This window comes from Somniosus microcephalus, chromosome 16, assembly GCF_052327205.1.
Source record: "Somniosus microcephalus isolate GS21.2 chromosome 16, FLI_Smic_1.0, whole genome shotgun sequence".
Lineage (NCBI taxonomy): Eukaryota > Metazoa > Chordata > Chondrichthyes > Squaliformes > Somniosidae > Somniosus > Somniosus microcephalus.
The window spans coordinates 90,845,641-90,869,628 of NC_141002.1; the positions used below are offsets into that span (position 1 = coordinate 90,845,641).

Consider the following 23,988-nt stretch of genomic DNA (forward strand, 5'->3'; position numbering starts at 1 on the left):
CCTAGTCTTTTCCAAAGCAAAAATAATTGGGAGTTTTTTTAAGCCATGTCAATACTCTTCGCTGTCACTTTTGTGATCAGCCGGGGCTCAGTGGGCAGCACTCTCGCCTCTGAGTCAGAAGGTTGTGGGTTCACAGTCCCACTCCAGGGACTTGAGCACAAAAATCTAGGCTGACACTCCCAGTGCAGTGCTGAGGGAGTGCCGCACTGTTGGAGGTGCCATCTTTTGGATGAGATGTTAAACCGAGGCCCCGCCTGCACTCTCAGGTGGACGTAAAAGATCCCAAGGCACTATTTCGAAGAAGAGCAGGGGAGTTATCCCCGGTGTCCTGGGGCCAATATTTATCCCTCAATCAATGTCATTAAAACAGATTACCTGATCATTATCACATTGCGGTTTGTGGGAGCTTGCTGTGTGCAAATTCATTGTCGTGTTTCCTATATTACAACAGTGACTACACTTCAAAAGGTACTTCATTGGCTGTAAAGCGCTTTGGGACATCCTGAGGTTGTGAAAGGCACTACATAAATGCAAATCTTTCTTTTACTTGCCCCTCTTAAACCGTGAAGCATGTTACCCAGAGACTACGCGGCATCCATTGGGTGAATTAGCAGAACATTCACATGAGTTATGAAATTAATTTTGTATTTCTTTGTGTACATGAAAGCAAAAGCCCATGTGCTTAATCTGTAAAGCAACAAGTAGCCCTGGTGAAAGTATACAACACTCGAACACACTATTAAGCAAACCACGGCGAGAATCCCATGACATAAGTGATGCAGGAAAGTTATGTGAAGGTAAGTCTTCTGAATTAGCACAATCGTTAAAAGAGCTGTAATCAACGTTCACTAACGCTCACCACGTGAGTGATGCTCTTGAAATAGGCGTGTCATCGAAACCATTTTCTGAGAGAAATTCTTTCTGAAGGGCCACCTGCTAAAAGCTGCAGGAATAGCGGGGGGGCCCTAAATGTGACAGCGCCAGGTAATGGGCGCGGAATGATCGGCGCACTGAACCTGTGCGCGCGACAGAAGAGAACGACTCGACAACCGTCCCATTATATAAAAATGAGGTCCACGCTCACCAACTCCGGCCTAAGCACATGTAGAAATTCAGACGCAGCCCATAAAACGGGCGCAACGATGTCGAGTTCATGTCCCTGTGCGTCCAGATAACATTCTGCTGAGTGTAGCCCTGCGCTAAGTGCCAGGATGTCGGATCAGGCCTGCCATATAAAGCGAGTTTGACAATCCTGATCCAGACACTGGTCTTGTATGTTCCTTCAGAAACATTAAGCAGTCAAGCCACACAGTGGACACTGTAGCCTAAATTCTCCAAACATGCTCTGGCAGTGGGCAAGGTTTCCCACCTCCAGCAGCACATCATCAGAAAGATGCCTCGTCCACCCATATTTAAAGGTTCACCAGATGTCAACATGTATGTTTATGTTCTCTTGGTTTTACGATTGCTGGTTTATCCACCTATGTGAAAACTTGATCCCTTCCTCCTAATTCTTTCAGCTTGGATTTGGGGGCAAGTCATGGGTTAAACTTTGCTCTGGCCCTAGCGTAATCCGACGAGGTTTGTAAAAGAATTCTCTGCTCAACATCAATAAAACTAACAACAGCACCCCCTGTGGGCGATCCCATCAAATAGCATCATCACGTGAACCCAATCGGAATTTCCCTTCAGTTGACGAGCCTGTCACAAGTGTTGCCCGTCTACATCGCCAACAACTTCCAACACCTTTCTCTTTGTTGAAGTGACAAATAAGGTGACATGCTTTGTAGACACTTCAATACAGACAGTGTTGATGCCTTTATGTGCAGATTAACATCCATTGTTACAAATGCAAGACTCTATTCCGAAGAATAACTTTTAAACAACACATTGCACTGTCATACCTCAATTTAGGAGCAAAGGCTCAGGAGTAGGCCGTTCAGCCCCTCGAGCCTGTCCCGCCATTCAAAGAGATCATGGCTGATCTGTATCCTAACTCCATCCACCCACCTTGGCTCCATATCCCTTACTACCCTTGGCTAGAAAAAAATCTATCGATCTCGGATATAAAATTATTAATTGAACTATTGCTTTTTGTGGGAGAGGGTTCCACGCTTCTACCACCCTTTGTGTGAAGAAATGTTTCCTAACTTCTCTCCTGAATGGCCTGGCTCTGATTTTAAGTTTATGTCCCCTTGTCCTAGACTCCCCCACCAGCGGAAAAAGTTTCTCTCTATCCACCCAATCAACTCCTTTCAAAATCCAAAAGACCGCAATCAAATCATCCCTTGACCTTCTACATTCCAGGAAATACAAGCCTAGTTTGTGTAATCTCTCCTCATAATCTAACCCTTGGAGCCCTGGTATCATTCTGCTGAATCTGCGCTGCACTCCTTCCAAGACCAACTTCTCCTTCTGCCTTGTTTCTCATATATAAATATGAAAATTACTAAAAAAAACAACTATATTTATAATGTAGCTTTAGTGAGACTTTATCACTGCATTTTTGAATTTTCAAGAAGCTTCTGGAACAGCCTACCTTGAAAATGGTGCTGCAGATTTGCTGTACTCCCCCGTTAAGGAACGTTTGCGGAGTTATTCAGTGACTTTTCCTAATGCAGTTTTGTATTTTTAGCTGAGTTTTTACATTAAAACTTGCGATAAAATAATAGATTTGTTCCACCACTTACAATTGGAAATGCAGTGACATGGTATCCTTCGCCCTTCTATGGTTGAAAAATCTAGCGAAGTGACCTTTCCAGATTAGGATACCCATCATTTATCACTTAACCCTCAGGAAAAAAAAGACTCTCAGTAAATTTATAGCCACATATATATAAGTAATTAAAAATAAGTATCTGTATGGATGGATGTTATAAACACTTGGAAGGCCTGTATGACTTGGGTTAATTCCTTGGTCCTGGACTCTCGCTTGTTATTTTTGTGACTTTTTATTTCCTCCCACTGAAGGGATAATTACTAGCCCTAGCCCTTTTTGGGCTACTCCAGATCAGGCGTAGTCCCCAGACGTTCACCTTCAACTAAAGTTAGAGATAGCCGAATTCTATAAGACGCTTAATTGGGTCTAAAGGTCCAGGCTATCTTTCCCTAAAGGAGAGGAATGACCTGAAGGTGTTACCATCCTCCGGATAGCACTTTTAATAAGTTTAACTAGACTGTAACCTTCCAGATATTATGAGGGTCCAGAAACCCCCCCCCAGAATTCTGCAACTCCTTACAAAAGACTGTACAGAAATTAAGTTTGCGAGTTTGATACAGAAATACTCTGTGAGACAATTCTAAAAATATATAGGTTTATTTAAGAGCCGACATACAGTTAACAGCTTGTGAGTCAATCGCAACTTTAACAGTTCAAAATACAAATAGCTTACATGTCTTATCCTCAGAGATTCTTATTCTCAAATCTTAAATTCGTACATTTTTACATTTCTTATTCTTAATTCTAATCCAGAATATCCACCAAAATCAAATTAAAAGTACCTTGATCCCCGAGACTCAGAGTTAAAAACTTACAGAGCTTGCCTGCGAAACTAAGGGGATGATTTTGCCAGCCCTTTGGAGGCGGGACTGCCGGGAAAATGGCAGAATCTGATGGCTTCCCGACGTCGGGAAACCCCGCCAGGGTCACCGAGGCGAGCAGTGGGTCTGTGGGGGTCGGAGGGGTGCAAAAGTGCGCTGTGGAGGTAAGTGATGGGTGCAAGTGTGGAGAGGTAAGTAGATGAGGTGAGTGGGAAGTGATAGAAAATGTTTACTAACCTTTGTTTCTTCCTGCAGGCTTCAACTGTTGGGGATGCGGAGACTCGCGCATCTCACCGGCAGAGATGACAGATGGCTGCTGCATTCTCCGATGCAACAACCATCTAATTTCTGCTCACAAAAGAGGTCTGATGAGTCTTGAATACAAGGCTCATCAAACAACAGAGAATGTCAGTGTTTGACAGCTTCACAGAGCTGGCAAATGATGACAATGCATCTGTCAAAACTTTTTGACAGATGAAATGTCATACGCTGACGTTCTCTGTAACTGGCTTCCCTTTTATTGGCCTGCTGAGCCCACTGGGCGGGCTTAACAAGGTCAATCAAGGGAAAATAGTGTGGGTTGGCCAGAAGTCGATGGAGGCGGGACTAAAACCCGACAAGTGGGAGTCCCACCTCCAAAAGCTCCCCATTGGCAAAATCCAGCCCTAACTCTCTTTGAAGCAGCCGGTTAGAATGAAGGAGGTTCGATTTCAAGCACCAGGCAAAGGGGACACTTTAGGCAAAAGTTTAAGATCGGGCCAATTGAGCAACTGGTTGCAGAGAACATATGGAGCAAAACCAGAGTGACATACTACTACAACAACTTGTATTTATATAGCACCTTTAACAAAGTAAAATGTCCCAAGGCGCTTCACAGGAGTGCTACAAGACAAAAAATTTGACACCGAGCCACATAAGGAGTAATTAGGGCAGGTGACCAAAAGCCTGGTCAAAGAGGTAGATTTTAAGGAGCTTCTTAAAGGAGGAAAGAGGGGTCGCGAGGAGGAGAGGTTTAGGCAGGGAATTCCAGAGCTTGGGGCCCAGGCAACAGAAGGCATGGCCAAAGGGCGTGTTTGTAAACTTAAGGAATCATTTCTCCAAGCTTCGAGTCAGTGGAATGCACTGCCACTTGGGACTCCTGACTAAACATAGAAGGTAGGAGCAGGAGTAGGCCATTCGACCCCTCGAGCCTGCTCCGCCATTCAATGCGGTCATGGCTGATCGTCCAAATTCAGTACCCTGTCCCTGCCTTCTCCCCATATCCCTTGATCCCTTTAGCCTTAAGAAATATATCCAACTCCTTCTTGAATATATTTAATGAATTGGCCTCAACTGCCTTCTGTGGTAGAGAATTCCACAGGTTCACCACTCTCTGGGTGAAGAAATTCCTCCTCATCTCAGCCCTAAATGGCTTACCCCTTATCCTTAGACTGTGACCCCTGATTCTGGACTCCCCCGCCATCGGGAACATCCTTCCTGCATCCAGTCTGTCTAGACCTGTTAGAATTTTGTAATTTTCCGACGGTAGTGAACTACGACAAACAAAGAAGGATCACACTTGTTCTTTGAACCGAGTTCTATTTCAACCATTAATGATATTTATCCCCTTTGAAGCATTGTCTGAATCTTCAGCGCAGTCTTCTAAAAACAGATTTTCTGGCTGTGCTTTCTGGTCAAGTTAATAGTGTCTTTTTTTTTTCAATATCTTGACCAATCGAAAAATGTGAATAGCAAAATGGCCATAGTTGGTGAATTGAGGCCGAGATTTACAGTCTCTGTGTTCACCAGCACCGCAATGTCCCACCCATTAGAGTGAAGGGGTGAAAATTCTTGTGCTGGCGAGCACATAGCGGAAAACTCCAGCCTGGGTGGGGGTTTTGTTTCTGGCTTATCTAACAACTTTCATAGAGTGGCATTTTGCCTGGTGTTTCAGATCAAAACCTCCTTGATTCTAACCTGCATTTCCTCTTGCCGCTTTCCATGGGGAAAATAGGACAAGGGGTGACCTTTTATTGCTAAACCTTACGCAGAGCTGGAACTTTTCGACACCTTGTGGTGGGGATCAATCGCACTCCCCGCCCCCCCCGCCGCAGCCTGATCCCTCGTAATGAATAAGAATAATTCTGGCAAAACCCAAATTAATTAAAGTGTTTCTGTCATTTAGCAGTTTAAAATATAAACTTGCAATATAAGTGGCAGAGTTTGAGTCAATATTTATAGTTTGCTTACTCGCTCCAAATTCCCAACACCTAGGCTGGAGATGATGGAAGGAACCAAAACTAATGAGTTGGCTTTAGATGAATTCACTTTGGTCAACACAATCAAGATTTTATTGGGCTTCAGCAGAGATCATTAAATTCCGAACAAACTTCAGCCTTATTAAAATAAATTGAGCCTGTTATTTTGCTTACAGCCGGGCAAGTTATCTGTTTGTGTACAGCTGCATATAATTAGACCATTGAGTACAATGTGCCAGAATACTACAGTGCTATGAAAATGTAGAACGTCGACAGTGTGAAAGATTCCATACCTTTATGATGGTTCGCAGCTGAGACCAATTTTCCCCAAAGGGTTATCACACATATGATAAGTAGCAGTGTCCCTTTAACCATCCTTTAGAAAAGAAGAGAGAGAGAGAGAGATAGATCATTGTTTACAGTTCATTGCACCTTTTAGGACATAACATAACAATGAATCGATTAGTAATAAATTAAATGTTACTCAGCAGGGGAAATAATGCAATGAAAAGCCTCCTGTGTGTAAAGCTTATAATTCATTAACAGTGCACAATTTCAGTTCGATGGTAATGCAATAAACTGCCAGTCATCAACTTGTGAAATAAAGTATTGCTAAAGTAACAACCGTTCTATTCATTTGCAACTGTCAGACCGACACAATTCAGGAAAACGCTGCATTTTTTATTAAGCACGTCTTGTTTGTGGCTGAGGAATAAGCTGGCAATCCTTAAGCGAAGAAATCTAACGCGTGCAGTGCCAAGAGATTTCAATCTTCCCCAAATACATAACACCTACAGTGTCGGAGGAACTCATTAATCAGCCCTTTGTTATTGGAAATGAAACTCCAGTTATTCTACTCAGATTAATTATGTACAAAAAAAAATGGTTCTGTAGCCAGATCTCCCATGTTAAAACAGCTTACAAATGAAAATGTCTCATATTCCTAAGCCAATATCACTGCAAAGACATAAATTAAAATATGAGTCCGCTTTGATGTCTGGAGCTTCAGATACTTTAATTCGTTGAATGCTTAATTTCCTTCTTGCATTGCATCACTTTCAATGAAAAATTAAATAGGAGGTAGTGTCAACAACCTTCCCTCTTTTGTACCCCACAGCTTTTGGATCTATCAGTGAAACTAGAGTACATAATCCAGGATATCATTTTAGTGCAGTACTGAGGGAGTGCCGCACTGTCGGAGGTGCCGTCTTTCGGATGAGACGTTAAACCGAGGCCCCGTCTGCTCTCTCAGGTGGACATAGAAGATCCCACGGCCGCTATTTAAAGAAGAGCTGGGGAGTTTGCCCCGGTGGCCTGGCCAACATTTATCCCTTAAGCAACATCACTAAAAACAGATGATCTGGTCATTTATCTCATTGCTGCTTGTGGGAGCTTGCTGTGCGCAAATTGGCTGCCGCGTTTCCTACATTACAACAGTGACTACACTGCAAAGGTACTTTATTGGCTGTGAAACACTTTGGGACATTCTGAGGTTGTGAAAGGTGCTGTATAAATGCAAATTCTTTCTGTCTACTTTCTATTAGACTGGTATTGCAAAATAACCCTGAGTTAAAAGGGTTCCCGTTTTCCCTGGGCCATAAACCCAGGAGAGCATCACTTAATCTATTCAACATGAAGCAAATATACTTTTTTTTAAATTTGTTTATGGGATGTGGGCGTCGCTGGCAAAGCCAGCATTTATTGCCCATCCCTAATTGCCCTCGAGAAGGTGGTGGTGAGCCGCCTTCTTGAACCGCTGCAGTCCGTGTGGTGAAGGTACTCCCACAGTGCTGTTAGGGAGGGAGTTCCAGGATTTTGACCCAGCGACGATGAAGGATCGGCGATAAACTTCTCAGTCAGGATGGTGTGTGACTTGGAGGGGAACTTGGAGATGGTGGTGTTCCCATGCGCCTGCTGCCCTTGTCCTTCTAGGTGGAAGAGGTCGCGGGTTTGGGAGGTGCTGCCAAAGAAGCCTTGGCGAGTTGCTGCAGTGCATCTTGTAGATGGTACACACTGCAGCCACAGTGCGCCGGTGGTGGAGGGAGTGAATGTTTAAGGTGGTGGATGGAGTGCCAATCAAGCGGGCTGCTTTGTCCTGGATGGTGTCGAGCTTCTTGAGTGTTGTTGGAGCTGCACTCATCCAGGCAAGTGGAGAGTACTCCATCACACTCCTTACTTGTGCCTTGTAGGTGGTGGAAAGGCTTTGGGGAGTCAGGAGGTGAGACACTCTCCACAGAATACCTAGCCTCTGACCTGCTCTTGTTGCCACAGTATTTATGTGGCTGGTCCAGTTAAGTTTCTGGTCAATGGTGACCCCCAGGATGTTGATGGTGGGTGATTCGGCAATGGTAATGTCGTTGAATGTCAAGGGGCGGTGGTTAGACTCTCGCTTGTTGGAGATAGTCATTGCCTGGTGTAGTGTATGTAACCTGTACTACCTTAAGAGGATACCTTAAGGTGATGGACTACTTTTTAACGGCTCCTGTACATTGTAGTACCGGTGGTGACCACACCGGTATATAAACCCTGCGGAGCAAAGTGTACCTCAGTTCCGCCCTGACCCTCAATCACTAAAGACCTGTTTACTTACTTCTGTTGTCTGTGTCCTGTTATTCATTATAACTGCACTTGTAAACACAGACTCAACAGTGGCGACGAGTCTGACCGTACCTAGCAGCAGTTTTGCATCACCTCCCCCAGTACTGATTCTGGGGTCCATTCCAAGGAGGCTTCGTCCTCAGAAACGGGCGTCGGAAAGGGGCATCCGCCCTCAACATCCTGCAGAGCACTGCATCGCACGGGAGGCCATCGGGAACCCGGTTTGGTTTTCTGGCCACGAAGTCCAACATCAGCAACAGGCAGTGATCATCCATTCTACGACAGCGGCGGGTAAGCCCGATCGAGCGGCACGGGGGGGGGAAGTCGGCCGAGTTGTCAGTGGGAGAAGGGGAGGAAAAACTAAGAAAAAGGGCGGACAACACGACCGCAGCCGGTGTCAGGGGCCGGACTGCAATCGGGGCAGAGACGCGCAGCAGCCAGAAAAGCGCTTTATTGCCACAAGGACCGCGGGAGCGGCGGGGCAACAAGAGCAGCAGCGCAAGGAAGCGTATACACGGGAAAATAAAGGCAGGAAGGACCGCTGGGAGGCGTGGACAGCAACAGCGCGGGAATCGCCATCTTGAGTCGGCGGGGGAAGAAGACAAGCGCGGGAAAAGCTGCCAAGCGCGGGAAAAGCCGCCATCTTAAATAAAAATTTAAAAAAGTCATCATATTAAATAATATCTGAAGGGAAAGGAGAAACTCAGCAAGGATGCCGAAAACAGGTAACATCACTGCCTTCGACAACGATGTGGAAGATTGGGCCACTTATGTGGAACGCATCGAAGTTTACTGTAGAACGAATGATGTACCGGATGATAAGAAAGCACTAACCCTATTAAACTCGATGGGTGCGAAGACGTACGGGTTATTAAGGAACCTGGTAACCCCAGACAAACCGGTAGGAAAGAGTTTCGCGGATATTGTTACTATCCTGCAAGAGCATTTAAACCCCACACCGCTGCTGATAGCGGAACGATTTAAATTCTACAAAATAATTCAACTTAAAGAAGAAAGCAACGCTGAATTCCTAACAGAACTGCGCAAGTTATCAAAGTACTGCCAGTTTGGAACAGGCCTAGCAGACGCACTGAGAGATAAGTTTGTGTGTGGGCTCCTAAGGGAAGGAACCCAGAAGCGACTGCTAGAGGAAAAGGATCTTACGCTGGACAAAGCTTTCAGCATTGCAGCATCCCACGAGGCAGCAGCACGGGGCGCTGCAGAGATACAGCAAAGGCCACTGGAATTCAGCACCAATGAAATGGCATTGGGCGCAGTAAGGTGCTATCGTTGCGGAAGGACAACGCATGACCAGAACCAGTGCTGGTTCAAAGACAAAGAATGCAGGCAATGTGGCAAACTTGGTCACATAGCGAGAGTATGCCGGTCAGGAAAGAAGACCAGCAGCAAAAAGTCACCGCAGGAGAAGTACAAAAAAGTACACAAGGTGACAGAGAACAGTTCGGATGAACAGAAGACGGATTCAGACTCCAGTAGTAAGGAACTGGGTTGTCTGAAAATACATAATGTGGGTAACACAGCAGACCACCAAACTATCTGGGTCATGCTCCGGATAGCAGGAGTCCAAGTGAAGATGGAATTGGACACAGGGTCGGCATTAACAGTCATAAATAAGCAAGACTACAAAAGGTTATTCTCGCACATTCCCCTGAGGGATACGAAGATTGTATTGAAAACATAATAGTATACCCCAAAGGAAAGATAAAAGTAAATGTGGTCTACAATGGTAAAGAAAGTCAGAAAATGGACTTGTACGTGTTACCTGATGGAGGTCCGCAACTACTAGGACGGGAATGGATCCGGAGAATAAATTTGGACTGGCATTCCATACAAGCACTGACTGTGGATGCCTGTAAGGAGGACGACGTCAAACCTAAACGACTGTCCAAAATCTTAGACGATGCTAAGGAGGTGTTCCAACAGGGACTTGGAACACTGAAAGGAATTACGGCAACCATCAAGGTTGAAGAACATGTAAACCCAAAATTTTTCAAAGCCAGACCGGTGCCTTATGCGATACGACCTGCTGTGGAAGCAGAGCTGGAAGGGCTAGAACGTTCAGGGGTACTGTCCAAGGTGGACTGGAGCGAATGGGCTACACCCATTGTTCCTGTCATGAAGCGTTCGTTGAGCAACAAGCCGGGGGAACCTGGGAAGGTTCGCATCTGTGGCGATTTCAAGATCACTGTTAATCCAGTTCTTCACATGGTGCAATATCCGCTTCTGCAGATTGAAGATATCTTCGCTTCGCTGTCTGGCGGAAAGCACTTCACCAAGATAGACCTGGCGCAGGCGTACCTACAGATGGAAGTTGATGAAGCGTCACGACAGTATCTCACGATCAACACACATAAGGGCTTATATCAGTATAATAGGCTGGTTTTTGGAGTGGCATCGGCTCCAGCGATTTGGCAAAGGGCCATGGAGCAGGTATTGCAGGGAATCCCAGGCACACAATGCTACCTGGATGACATCCTGATTACAGGAGATAACGATAATGATCACCTCGCGAATTTGGAGCAGGTGCTCATCAGATTGAAAGAATATGGGCTAAGAGCTAATCGCCAGAAATGCGAGTTCTTTCAAAAGCGAATCTCGTACTGCGGCCACGTCATTGACCAGGAGGGTCACCTGACAAGATCGAAGCTGTTGTCAAAGCTCCAGCACCGGAAAATGTATCCCAGTTGAGGTCGTTCCTGGGGTTGGTTAACTATTACCACAAGTTTCTTCCAAATTTATCCACGGTGTTACACCCACTAAACACTCTTTTGCAAACGGGAATACCATGGAAGTGGAGCGATGATTGTAAGCGGGCTTTTCAAAAGAGCAAGGCATTGATCACCTCTAAGGAAGTGTTGGCTCACTTTAACCCAACGCTGCCTATTCGCTTAGCTTGTGATGCTTCTCCATATGGTATCGGGGCAGTGCTCTCACATAAGTTTCCAGATGGCTCGGAAAGGCCAGTCGCTTTCGCATCCAGATCATTGACCTCTGCTGAGCGCAACTTTGCTCAGATAGATAGGGAGGCTCTCAGCCTCGTGTGGGGAGTTAAGAAATTTAACCATTACCTGCAAGGCCAAAAGTTTACGCTGCTGACAGATCACCAGCCGTTGGTTTCCATTTTCAACCCTAAGAAGGGTGTTCCGGTAATGACGGCGCAGAGGCTTCAGAGATGGTCCCTTTTCCTAGGGGCACATCAATATGATATTGAGTTCAAAGGTACAAAGCAACATGGTAATGCTGATGGGCTGTCGCGCCTGCCACTACCTACAGCGGAAGAGGCACCGGCAGTTGACCCTGTCGAGATATTTCACTCGACCATCATCGAATGCTTACCAGTCACCAATGCGGGTATTGAGAGAGAGACCCGAAATGACCCGACACTGTCTCGAGTCTACGACTTGACAGTGAAGGGATGGCCAGCACATGGCGAACCACTGTTACCAGCATTCTCAGCCAGACGAGAACAGCTGTCCGTATGTCAAAGAACATTGATGTATGGAACAAGGGTGATTATTCCTCCTAAATTAAGGGAGAGAGTTCTAAAAGAATTGCACGAAGGTCATCTGGGGGGAGTCAAGATGAAAAGCCTTGCTAGGGCTTATGTGTGGTGGCCAGGTATTGACAAACAAATAGAGGATCTGACTAAAAGCTGCTCAGGGTGCCAAAAAGTTCAGAACGCACCTTCAATTGCACCGCTGTATCCGTGGGAATGGCCTTCAGCCCCATGGCAACGTGTGCATATCGACTTTGCAGGTCCATTCATGGATTCCATGCTTTTGATAGCAGTAGACGCACATTCTAAATGGCCAGAAGTGATTACGATGTCGACCACTACCTCTGAGAAGATGATTGCAGTTCTAAGAACCATATTTGCAAGGAATGGCTTGCCGGAGCAAATATGTTCAGACAACGGACCACAGTTCGTGTCAGAAGAATTCCAGAAATTCATGAAAAAGAATGGGGTGAAACACTATACATCTGCCCCATATCATCCAGCTACAAATGGGTTGGCCGAGAGATTTGTACAAACGTTCAAAAAGGCGATAAAGGCCATGAGTGAAGATCATATTCCACTATAACACAAGGTGGACAATTTCCTAATGGCGTATCGAAACGCCACGCATGCAGTGACAAATCAAAGCCCTGCCATAATGTTCTATAACAGAAGGTTGCGGTCCCGGTTGGATTTGTTAAAACCCAATGTGCAACGGGAAGTCGAACACAAGCAATTCCAGCATGTAAATAAAAAGGCCACTCGTAGTTTTGAAATAGGACAACCAGTGTTGGCCAGGGACTATAGGGATGATAAATGGCAACCTGGGACAATTTGTGCATGACAGGGACCCTTGATGTACACGGTAGACGTTGGAGAGAACGTAATACGACGTCATGCTGACCAACTTGTGGAATCGAGAACAAGGGTCGACCCCATGTCTACGGCAGAGACACCAGTTGAAGAACTTATTGAGCCTGTAGCATCTACCTCAGACTCGAACGTATTGGATGATGTTGAATCCATAGGAGATCAAGTGGATGAGTCACCCCAGCAACGGGAACCAGAGATCCCTGAAAGGCGTTATCCGGGCCGGATCAGGAGGTCTCCTCAGAGACTGAATCTTTGAACAGTTCTTGTGGGTAAATTGTATATATGTATATTATCCATGTAGTGTATTAATTGGGGGTGTCCACTGTTAAGCTAAAAGGGGAGGAATTGTAGTGTATGTAACCTGTACTACCTTAAGAGGATACCTTAAGGTGATGGACTACTTTTTAACGGCTCCTGTACATTGTAGTACCGGTGGTGACCACACCAGTATATAAACCCTGCGGAGCAAAGTGTACCTCAGTTCCGCCCTGACCCTCAATCACTAAAGACCTGTTTACTTACTTCTGTTGTCTGTGTCCTGTTATTCATTATAACTGCACTTGTAAACACAGACTCAACACCTGGCGCTTCTGTGGCACGAATGTTACCTGCCACTTATCAGCCCAAGCCTGAATGTCGTCCAGGTCTTGTTGCATGCGGGCATGGACTGCTTCATTATCTGAGGAGTTGTGAATGGCACTGAACACTGTGCAGTCATCAGCAAACATCTCCATTTCTGACCTTATGTTGGAGAGAAGGTCATTGATGAAACAGCTGAAGATGGTTGGGCCTAGGACACTGCCCTGAGGAACTCCTGCAGCGGTATCCTGGGGCTGTGATCATTGACCTTCAACCACCACAACCATCTTCCTTTGTGCTAGGTATGACTCTAGCCAGTGGAGAGTTTTCCCCCGATTCCATTGACTTCAGTTTTACTAGGGCTCCTTGATGCCACACTCAGTCAAATGCTGCCTTGATGTATAGGGCAGTCACTCTCACCTCACCTCTGGAATCCAGCTCCTTTGTTCATGTTTGGACCAAGGCTGTAATGAGGTCGGGAGCCGAGGGGTCTTGGCGGAACCCAAACTTGGCATCATTGAGCAGGTTATTAGTGAGTAAGTGCCGCTTGATAGCACTGTCAATGACACCTTCCATCACTTTGCTGATGATTGAGAGTGGACTGATGGGGCGTTAACTGGCCGAATTGGATTTGTCTTGCTTTTTATGGACAGGACATACCTGGGCAGTTTTCCACATTGTCGGATAGATGCCAGTGTTGTAGCTGTACTGGAACAGCTTGGCTAGAGGCGCGGCTAGCTCTGGAGCACAAGCCTTCAGCACGATAGCCGGGATGTTGTCGGGGCCCATAGCCTTTGCTGTATCCAGTGCGCTCAGCCATTTCTTGATATCACATGGAGTGAATTGAATTGGCTGAAGACTGGCTTCTGTGATGGTGGGGACCTCAGAAGTAGGCCGATATGGATCATCCACTCGGCACTTCTGGCTGAAGATGGTTGCAAACGCTTCAGTCTTGTCTTTTGCACTCACGTGCTGGGCTCCACCATCATTGAGGATGGGGATATTCATGGAGCCTCCTCCTCCCGTTAGTTGTTTAATGGTCCACCACCATTCATGACTGGATGTGGCAGGACTGCAGAGCTTTGATCTGATCTGTTGATTGTGTGATCGCTTAGCCCTGTCTATAGCATGCTGCTTCCGCTTTTTAGCATGCATGTAGTCCTGTGTTGCAGCTTCCCCAGGTTGGCACCTTATTTTTAGGTACGCCTGGTGCTGCTCCCAGCATGCTCTTCTACACTCCTTATTGAACCAGGGTTGGTCCCCTAGCCTGATGTTAATGGTAGAATGAGGACTATGCCAAGCCATGAGGTTACAGATTGTAGTGGGATACAATTCTGCTGCTGCTGATGGCCCACAGCGCCTCATGGATGCCCAGTTTTGAGCTGCTAGATCTGTTCTGAATCTATCCCATTTAGCACGGTGGTAGTGCCACACAACACAATGGAGGGTGTCCTCAGTGTGAGGACGGGACTTCGTCTCCACAATGACTGTGCAGCGGTCACTGCTACCAATACTCTCATGGTCAGATGCATCTGCGACAGGTAGATTGGTGAGGATGATGTCAAGTAGGTTTTTCCCTCGTGTTGGTTCTCTCGCAGGCCCAGACTGGTAGCTGTGTCCTTCAGGACTCGGCCAGTAGTGGTGCCACTCTTGGTGATGGACATTGAAGTCCCCTACCCAGAGTACATTCTGTGCTTCTTCCAAGTGGTGTTCAACATGGAGGAGTACTGATTCATCAGCTGAGGGAGGGAGGGCAGTAGGTAGTAATCAGCAGGAGGTTTCCTTGCCCATGCTTGGCCTGAAGTCATGAGACTTCATGGGGTCCACAGTCAATGTTGAGGACTCCCAGGGCCACACCTTCCCGACTGTACCACCACCCCTGGTGGGTCTATCCTGCCAGTGGGACAGGTCATACCCAGGGACGGTGATGAAGGAGTTTGGGACATTGGCTGAAAGGTATGATTCTGTGAGTATGACTATGTCAGGCTGTTGCTTGAATAGTCTAATTTTGGCACAAGAGGAGGACTTTGCCATTGCCGTAGCCAAGGTCAATGCGGTTTCATTCTTATTATTGTGTTTCGTAGCGGTTTATTACAACTGAGTGGCTTGCTAGGCCATTTTAGAGGGCAGTTAAGAGTCAACCACATTGCTGTGGCTCTTAAGTCACATATAGCCCCTAAAGGGCATCAGTGAACCAGATGGGTTTTTACGACAATCTGATAATTTCATGGTTACCATGACTGATACTGGCTTTTTATTCCAGATTTATTTAATTAACTGAATTTAAATTTTCCAGCTGTCGTGGTGGGATTTGAACTCACGTCTCTGGATCATTAATCGAGGCCTCTGGATTACTAGCCCAGTGACATTACCGCTATGGTACCGTTCCCATACTCCACTGACATCAGCAGGGAGGTCATGATCAAAAGCATGCAGAAACCAACATTAACTGCTATGTGGTTGCTCCAGGCCATCTTTTCTTAGCAGAGATGTTGCCAAGTTCATCGGGAATTGCAGAGAAGTAATAAAGTCGGTAAGGGTGACCCCGAGCTTCCGGTCGCCTGTCATTTTAATTCACCGCCCCAGTCCCACTCAGACCTCACCGTACTCGGGCTCTTGCATTGTTCCACAGAAACCCAGCGTAAGCTCGAGGAACAGCACCTCATCTTCCAATTAGGCACTTTACAGCCTTCCGGACTCAATATCGAGTTCAACAACTTCAGATCATAACCTCGGCCCCATTACATTTTTATATATTTTTTATCCACACCTTTGTTTTCACAGAATCACAGAAACCCCACAGTGCAGATAGAGGCCATTTCGGCCCATCGAGCCTGCACCGACACATATCCCACCCGATCCCCGTAACCCCTACACCAACACATATCCCACCCTATCCCTGTAACCCCACGTATTTAATCCCCCTAACACTAAGGGTCAATTTATCATAGCCAATCAACCTAACCCGCACATCTTTGGACTGTGGGAGGAAACCGGAGCACCCAGAGAAAACCCACGCAAACACGGGGAGAATGTGCAAACTCCACACAGACAGTCGCCCGAGGCCGGATTCGAACCCGGGTCCCTGGCGCTGTGAGGTAACAGTGCTAACCACTATACCACCGTGCTGCCCTTCCCCCTTTTTTTCTCTCCCACATGGCAGCTGTCTCTCATTCTGCCAGCGCATTTCACACCTAATCTAGAGCCGTCTTTTGTCTCCACTAGTCCTATCACCATCTCGTCTGGTTTTGAATAACTCTTAATGGCCTAGAAATTCAGTTGCGTTCGCCAGCCGTTAGCGCCTTAGGAGGAGTAGATCTCGAGCGCTAGGCACTTAGCGGCCGGGCGCAGAACGATTTGCGCCTACGCCCAACTTCAGTAGACATTTAGCGCCGGCGCAAAGTGTTTGCGCACGCTCAGCTGCGCGCGCAACTTATGACGTCATTTCATCGTGCAACGCCCTTTGTGCGCCCCAAACCGGAACTTCAGTCACGCCCGCCCAATGTGGGCGTGGCGGTGTTAAGAACTGTGAAGTGGAACGCAGCAGAGGCCCTGCGGGCCTCGGGGAGCGCTAATTAAAGGGCACTTAGACTGAACTATAAAGGCCAGCCATTTTGCTGCAATGACTCTAGTGCAACGGATTTCTGGACAAAGACCAAGGAAGACACCTTACTGATTTGGCCCAACATAGGAGAGGTATTTTTGGCTTCTGGCCAAAGCTTGGAAATTTGACTCATTGTGATTTCACTGTTTGCAAGAATATTATGGGGGCTGCATGGGGTTCCAACCCTCAGTTCCAGCATTATGTGCGAAGGGCTCACAGACGCTGTGTGAGAGGGGCAGCCATGCCTAGACGCAGAGGGGGCATCAGGCGTCGGCAACGTAGGCCTTACCCACTCAGGGAATACCGCCAGCAGGTGTCCTATCTCACCATGACTGCCGCGCAGTGTGTTAAGAGGCTGCGCTTCAGAAGGGAGGTGGTTGCAGAGATCTGCCAGCTGCTTCACAGAGATCTGCATCCACAGCTGATGTGCAGGACGTCTCTGTCGGTGGAAGTGAAGGTCACGGTGGCTCTGAACTTTTATGCAAGCAGCTCCTTCCAAGCCGCTGCTGGGGACATAGCTAGCATCTCCCAGTTCGCCGTGCATCGCTGCATCCGGCAGGTCACCGATGCCCTTTTCACAAGGAGACACCAATTCCTCTCCTTCCCCATGACCCTAGAGAGGCAGGAGCAGCGTGCAGTCGGATTTGCGAGGATCGCCGACTTCCCCATGGTGCAGGGCGCCATTGACTGCACGCATGTGGCTTTGCGGGCACCTATCGACAATGCCGAGGATTACCGCAACCGGAAGGGCTACCATTCCCTCAATGTACAGCTGGTGTGTGACCACAGGCAGCGCATCCTAGCTGTCAATGCCCGCTTTCCAGGCAGCAGCCACGATGCATTTATCCTGCGCCAGACTACTGTGGCTGACATGTTCCAGGCACAGCCTCCCCCAAGAGGATGGCTTATCGGGGACAAAGGCTATCCTTTGTGTACATGGCTCATGACCCCGCTCCGCGCGCCCAGGACCCCTGCTGAGGAGGCATACAACGAAAGCCATCAAGCCACAAGGAACATCATAGAGCAAACGATTGGCGTCCTCAAGCAACGGTTCCGCTGCCTGGATCGCTCCGGCGGATCTCTGCAGTATTCGCCGGATAGAGTCTCCCAGTTCGTCGTCGTTTGCTGCATGCTGCACAACCTGGCTATCCGCAGGACTCAGGCACTGCCACCTCACGTTGGACCACCACCTCAGGAGGACGAGCAGGAGGACCATGAGGAGGAGGAGGAGGAGGAGTACCAGCCCAGGAGGGAGCCACAAGGTCCAAGGGCCGTCCGTCGGCGGCTTATTGAACGACACTTCTAGGCCCCCTGTCGGGGAATGGCTTGCGGCAATGAACGCACATGAATGCAGCCGCTCCACAAGCCCTCAGCCGGTTAACGCAACAACCACTTGAAACATCACACATGGACAAGCTGAATAAAGAAAAAGCTTTATTGAACAAACTCAGGGCCCTTCCCACATGAAACCGAAAAACAGACAACACCCCCAAAAAACACTCAAATACATATCTCACTCCCACAACCTGGGGAGGAATAACAAAACTTGTCCATCCAAATGGCCTTCATCCTCGGCCTTACCAAAAGAACCCCCCCCCATAGACAAGACAACCACCCCCATATAAAAAAACATTTGCCAACACACTCTACTTTGTGTGCCGAGAGGGCGAGTCCTTGTCCAGGCTTTTCCGGCCCCTGGCCGACCTGCTGCTCCGCCTCAACCTGGGCCCTGTGGGTGCTGCAAGGCTGGGGGAAGGCTCCTGAGGGGCACATTGCGTGACGGCAGATGCCCTTGGGGGTCGGCCTAGACAAGCTCTGGCCCTCGAGGGGCCGGCTGCTGACTGCTGCAGCTGTGGCTGGGCAGCATCAGTCCCTCCAGCAGCTCGTCGCAGCTTCGCTGGGGGAGTGGCAGTGGCGGCTGCAGCAATGGGGGCAAGCTGGCTGATGCCAGGCGCTCGCTGCTCGCCTGAGACACTGGCACTCGGACGGGCTGGCACTGCAGCAAGCGCAGCAATCTGGTGAAGGCCAGACCGCTGTGCTGCTGCAGCGCGGTGGGTGCCCTGGCGATGCCTGCCTGACACAGCGAGTGTGGCAGCAGTGAGTGCCCGTACTGCCCTGGTCTGTGCCCGCATCAGACCAGCCAGTGACTGCACGGCACCACTGATCAACTGTCCACTCGCTGCCTGTGCTGCCCTGAATTCGTCCCGACTCGCGTCCTGTGCTGCCCTGAATTCGTCCCGACTCGCGACCTGTGCTGCCCTCAATTCGGCCCGACTCGCGTCCTGTGATGCCCCGAATTCGGCCCGACTCGCGTCCTGTGATGCCCCGAATTGTTCGAGACCCCTGGCCTGTGCTGCCGCGAGTTGTTCGAAACCCCTGGCCTGTGAGGCCCCGAAATCGGACACACTATGAGCCAGGGACTCGATGGCCTCAGGCAACCGTGCCACAACCCCCATGAACTCGGTGTGCCGACGATCCGAGTCCGCGGACATTTGATCAAGGAGGCGCACCTCCTGGGCGAGGACCGTCTCCGGACTGGAGGCCGGACTCTCCCTCTGGGGAGAAGGCCGCCGAGCTGGCCGACCCTTCCTGCGTGGCTGGACGCCACTGGGCCCAGCAACTACACTCCCCTGCAACACTTCCCCCCTCTGGGGAGAAGGCAGCCGTGCTGCCCGACCCTTCCCGCGTGGCTGGACGCCACTGGGCCCAGGAGCTACACTCCCCTGCAACACTTCCCCCCTCTGGGGAGAAGGCAGCCGTGCTGCCCGACCCTTCCCGCGTGGCTGGACGCCACTGGGCCCAGGAGCTACACTCCCCTGCAACACTTCCCCCCTCTGGGGAGAAGGCAGCCGTGCTGCCCGACCCTTCCCGCGTGGCTGGACGCCACTGGGCACAGGAGCTACACCCCCCTGCAACACTTCCCCCTGGCTCTCCTCCAGGGAAGACGTGTCCCCTCCATTGCCATCCCCTGGCGCGGATGAGGGTTCCCCCGATGTGCCGCCTTCCTCTTGCTCCTCCTCGTCCTCCTCTTCCGAGGGACTGACACTCGCAGCTTCAGGGACCTCCTCCTCACCAGCTGAAAGCAGGAAGGCACAAGAGTAGCTTTAGAGTGAGGACAGGGCGTCAGCGAGGGAGGCATGAGTGGTGGCATTCTGCGCATTGGTCGGACAGTGGCAAAGGATGTAGATCTGAAGCGCAAGGGGAACGAGAGAGGTCCAAACGGTCATGTCCTTACCATTGGGGCCCAGCACAGGGTCGGCATCTCCAATTGCAACGGGGCCAATCACCTGGGCACCCATGAGTCGACCCACGCGCTCCTCCAGGTCACTGAGCTGCTGGAACTGGGCACGGCCTCCCCCGGTGACAGTCCGGCTCTTCAGATTCTGGGCCAGCTTGGCCTGCAAGAGAAAGGACGGCCTCTAAGTACAGTGTGGTGCCCTGTTGTTGTGTGCACTGCCTCCCATGGTCGAATAGCTTGGCCAGTGTGGTGCCCTGTTGTTGTGTGCACTGCCTCCCATGGTCGAATAGCTTGGCCAGTGTGTAAAGTGCAGAAAGTGTAATTGATGTTCATGCCAGTGCCATAGCTGCTGGACGAGGGCTGGCCATTAGGCCTTTGAGGTCCCTTTGCCCATAATGTGAAGTGCACATGCAAGGATGAGGAGGACACTGGAAAGGGTACTCACCCTGACAATCCGAGTGAGGTCGTTAAACTTTTTCCGGCATTGGACACCAGTCCTGGGGACATCGCAGGTGGCTGTGACCCTCTGGGCGATATCCCTCCAGGCTCTCCTGTACACCCTCTTGGGAGGCTTCTTGCCACTGTCCGGGAACAAGATATGGCTTCTCTTCTCCAAAGCCCTAACCAGCACCTTTAAATCATGGGCAGAGAAGCGCTGCGCTCGCTCACGGGCCCTCTGCATCCTTCCTGGCGCTATTTCTCTCCAGCAGCAGTGTTTAGGCCTAGCTGGAGGGCTGCAGTATCCAGGGCATGGCAGCAGACCAAGTCGACCCTTCCCCCTTTAAGAGCTGGCCGGCGCCAGGGTGTCTGCTGTCAATCAAAACATGACCGCACCTGCGCTGCGCCCGGCCTCGGCGGTATCAGTCTGCACCGCCGGCTTAGCGCCTAAAGATAGCCGTGCAACGCCAGTTTTAGCGCTCGAGCAAACTCCTTGGCCAGAGCTACTGAATATCGGCGAAGTGGCCTCCACTTTCCGGCGGGCGCAAACTTTAGCGGCCACCCGACTTTACCGCCCCAAAAGTGGCTAGACTGAATTTCTAGGCCAAGGTCTCTTCACTTCTCTTTTGTTCTTTCATCCCCATTTCCCAGCCCCCAAACTGGCCTTTTAATCTGTTTCATTTCCTGTGTTTTTTCAGTCCTGACGAAGGGTTTCGACCTGAAACGTTGACTCTATTTCTCTCCCCACGGATGTTGCCTGGCCTGCTGAGTTTTTCCAGCATTTTCTGTTGTTATTTCAGATTTCCAGCATCCGCAGTATTTTGCTATCGAATAAAGTGGGGGTAAACTTCACCTTCAGTGGCTAGACGGTAATCTGGCGGAGCAGATCGCCCGTCCATTGTAAAACCATTCGCCCTCAGTGAAATCAATGGTATGAAGATTGGGCAGGTTCTGTAACTGGTGGGTGATCTGCTCTGCCATGTCCCAGTCAGTGAAGGTGAAAGTCGCCCCCAACGTCTCTGAAATAAAATTGATCCACAAACTCAGAGGTGTTCAAACTGCAGCCCCTGCTGGTCCATGAAGACCAGGCAACTTGATCCTATTTCTGCTTATGTTTCCTATTTGGCGGCTTGACCTGTTTGAACTCTGTGGGCCTCAAGGATTGGACAGGGCCTTCTTAGTGCTGTTGTCCCTTTGGGTGGATGGATCCTGTGTCAAAACGCTTGTTTGTGTCAGCAGCTCAAGAGAGAGAGAGATGCAAATTATTGGGCGCATGGATGTAAACTTTCTACTTGGACCCTGAGACTCGACAGCGCATATTACATGGCCCATGAAAAGGGTTGGACACCCCCCAACGACATCAATCTGTGCTCTAAGTTTGACTATTTAAAGTTGTGCAGCATAGGAGTTTGTTATTAAATGATAATTTGTCCACTTTCATTTCAGCGCCAAAAAATAAGATCCCTGTAAATTTTCAATATCAAAGTAACATAATAGCACTGCGGCGTTTGTGCTCATTTGAGCATGTGTGATTCAAAGCACTAATGCACTGAAAATATTGACTTTATGCTCTGGGGAAAAGGCAGCCCAATTAGCAAAGCGCAGTTGATGCAATTGGCTTTTCATAAATATCCCCCCTTTTTGTGCAATTTCCTTTTACAAGGAACCAAACGCGTCTCATTCTGCATTTCACTCAGACCCTTTGGAGTCGGGTTGTGTTGTCGCTTCTCGGAGAAACACAAACAGAATCTACCAAAAACCATAGCCCTCCGTCATGGGGAAAACAAATCGAGCACACATCATTAAACTCGCCAGTGGCCAGAAGGAGAGCTATGTAAGTAGTAAAGGCAAGATGTTATCACTGCTATGCCTGAAAGACTACACAAGCTCGGGCTCTTTTCTCTAGAAAAGAGAAGGCTGAGGGGTGTCCTAATAAAGGTCTTTAAAATTATACAGGGTTTGAAGTGCAGCCGTGGCTCAGTGGGCAGCACACTAGCCTGAGTTAGAAGGTCAAGGGCTCAAGCCCCACTCCAGAGACTTGAGCACAAAAATCTAGGCTGACACTCCAGTGCAGTACTGAGGAAGTGCTGCACTGTCGGAGGTGCCGTCTTTCAGATGAGATGTTAAACCGAGGTCCCGTCTGCTCTCTCAAGTGGACATAAAAGATCCCATAGCACTATTTGGAAGAAGAGCAGGGGAGTTCTCCCTGGTGTCCTGGCTGATATTTATCCCTCAATCAACATCACTAAAAACAGATTATCTGGTCATTATCACATTGCTGTTTGTGGGAGCTTGCTGTGCGCAGATTGGCTGCCGCGTTTCCTACATTACAACAGAGACTACACTTCAAATAGCACTTCATTGGGTGTAAAGCACTTTGGGATGTCCGGTGGTCGTGAAAGGCGCTATATAAATGCAAGTCTTTTTTAAATAGGGTAGACATGGAGAATATGTTTCCACTTGTGGGGAGTCCAAAACTAGGGGTTATAAATATAAGATGGTCACTGCTAAATCCAATAAGGAATTCAGGAGAAACTTATTTACCCAGAGAGTGGTTAGGCATGTGGAACTTGGTACCACATGTAGGAGTTGAGGTGCACAGCATAGATGCATTTAAGGGGAAGCTAGACAAGTACCTGAGGGAGAAAAGAATAGATGGTTATGCAGATAGGGTTGGGAGAAGGGTCATGTGGAGCACAAACACAGGCATAGATCAGTTGGGTCAAATGACCTGTTTCTGTATTGGAAATTCTATGTCATTCTCCCTGTAATTCTATGTCTATATTAATATTGATTCTTAGCACCAAAATAAAAATTGAGAATTATGTGTCATCGGATGAATGTTTAAAATAATTTTAAAACTCTTCTGCAGCGTGTTTGTTCAGCTGCTAATATTGTTGTCCCGTCCATGCCAGAGTGAAATGGCTCGGCAAGTGCTGGGATTCAAAGGGACCCCCAATCCTGTAATGCTCCCTGATAAAACATATGGATGACAATGGAACAAATGTCCAGCCTTGCCCAGCTGTGACCACTGCTGCATTGCCACCAATGTCACCTTACCGGTGACAAGCGTCCAAGATTCAGTCTGTGCGTTTTTAGAAAAAACAAAAGCTTCTAGGTATCATTGTTAGCAGTTCTCTCGGTCTCCTGAAGTGACGCTGCCTGTCCCAAGCACCCGCATAGTGACACAGTAGAAAAATCCTGCACTCTTATTAATGGGCAGAAAGAACTCTCTTCCTTGTGTGTCAGCTGTGGCTCAGTGGGCAGCGCTCTCGCCTCTGAGTCAGAAGGTCGTGGGTTCAAAGTCCCACTCCAGAGACCTGCGCACAAAAATCTAGGCTGACACTCCGGTGCAGTGCTGAGG

General features: G+C 48.7%; 1 protein-coding gene across 7 annotated transcripts in view; it reads right to left on the reverse strand.

The window, feature by feature from the left end:
• The window catches only part of LOC147106372 (chemokine-like protein TAFA-2), a 356,474-nt gene that overhangs the window by 183,358 nt on the left and 149,128 nt on the right, over positions 1 to 23,988 (reverse strand). For all 7 annotated transcript variants that reach the window (XR_015081444.1, XR_015081441.1, XR_015081442.1 and 4 more), the window contains exon 3: positions 6,071 to 6,153. Coding sequence is in view for 1 of the 7 variants with exons in the window: in XM_086009418.1 (XP_085865544.1) it covers positions 6,071 to 6,152 (82 nt within the window). In the remaining 6 variants the exon portion in view is untranslated. The remainder of the gene's footprint in view (positions 1 to 6,070; positions 6,154 to 23,988) is intronic.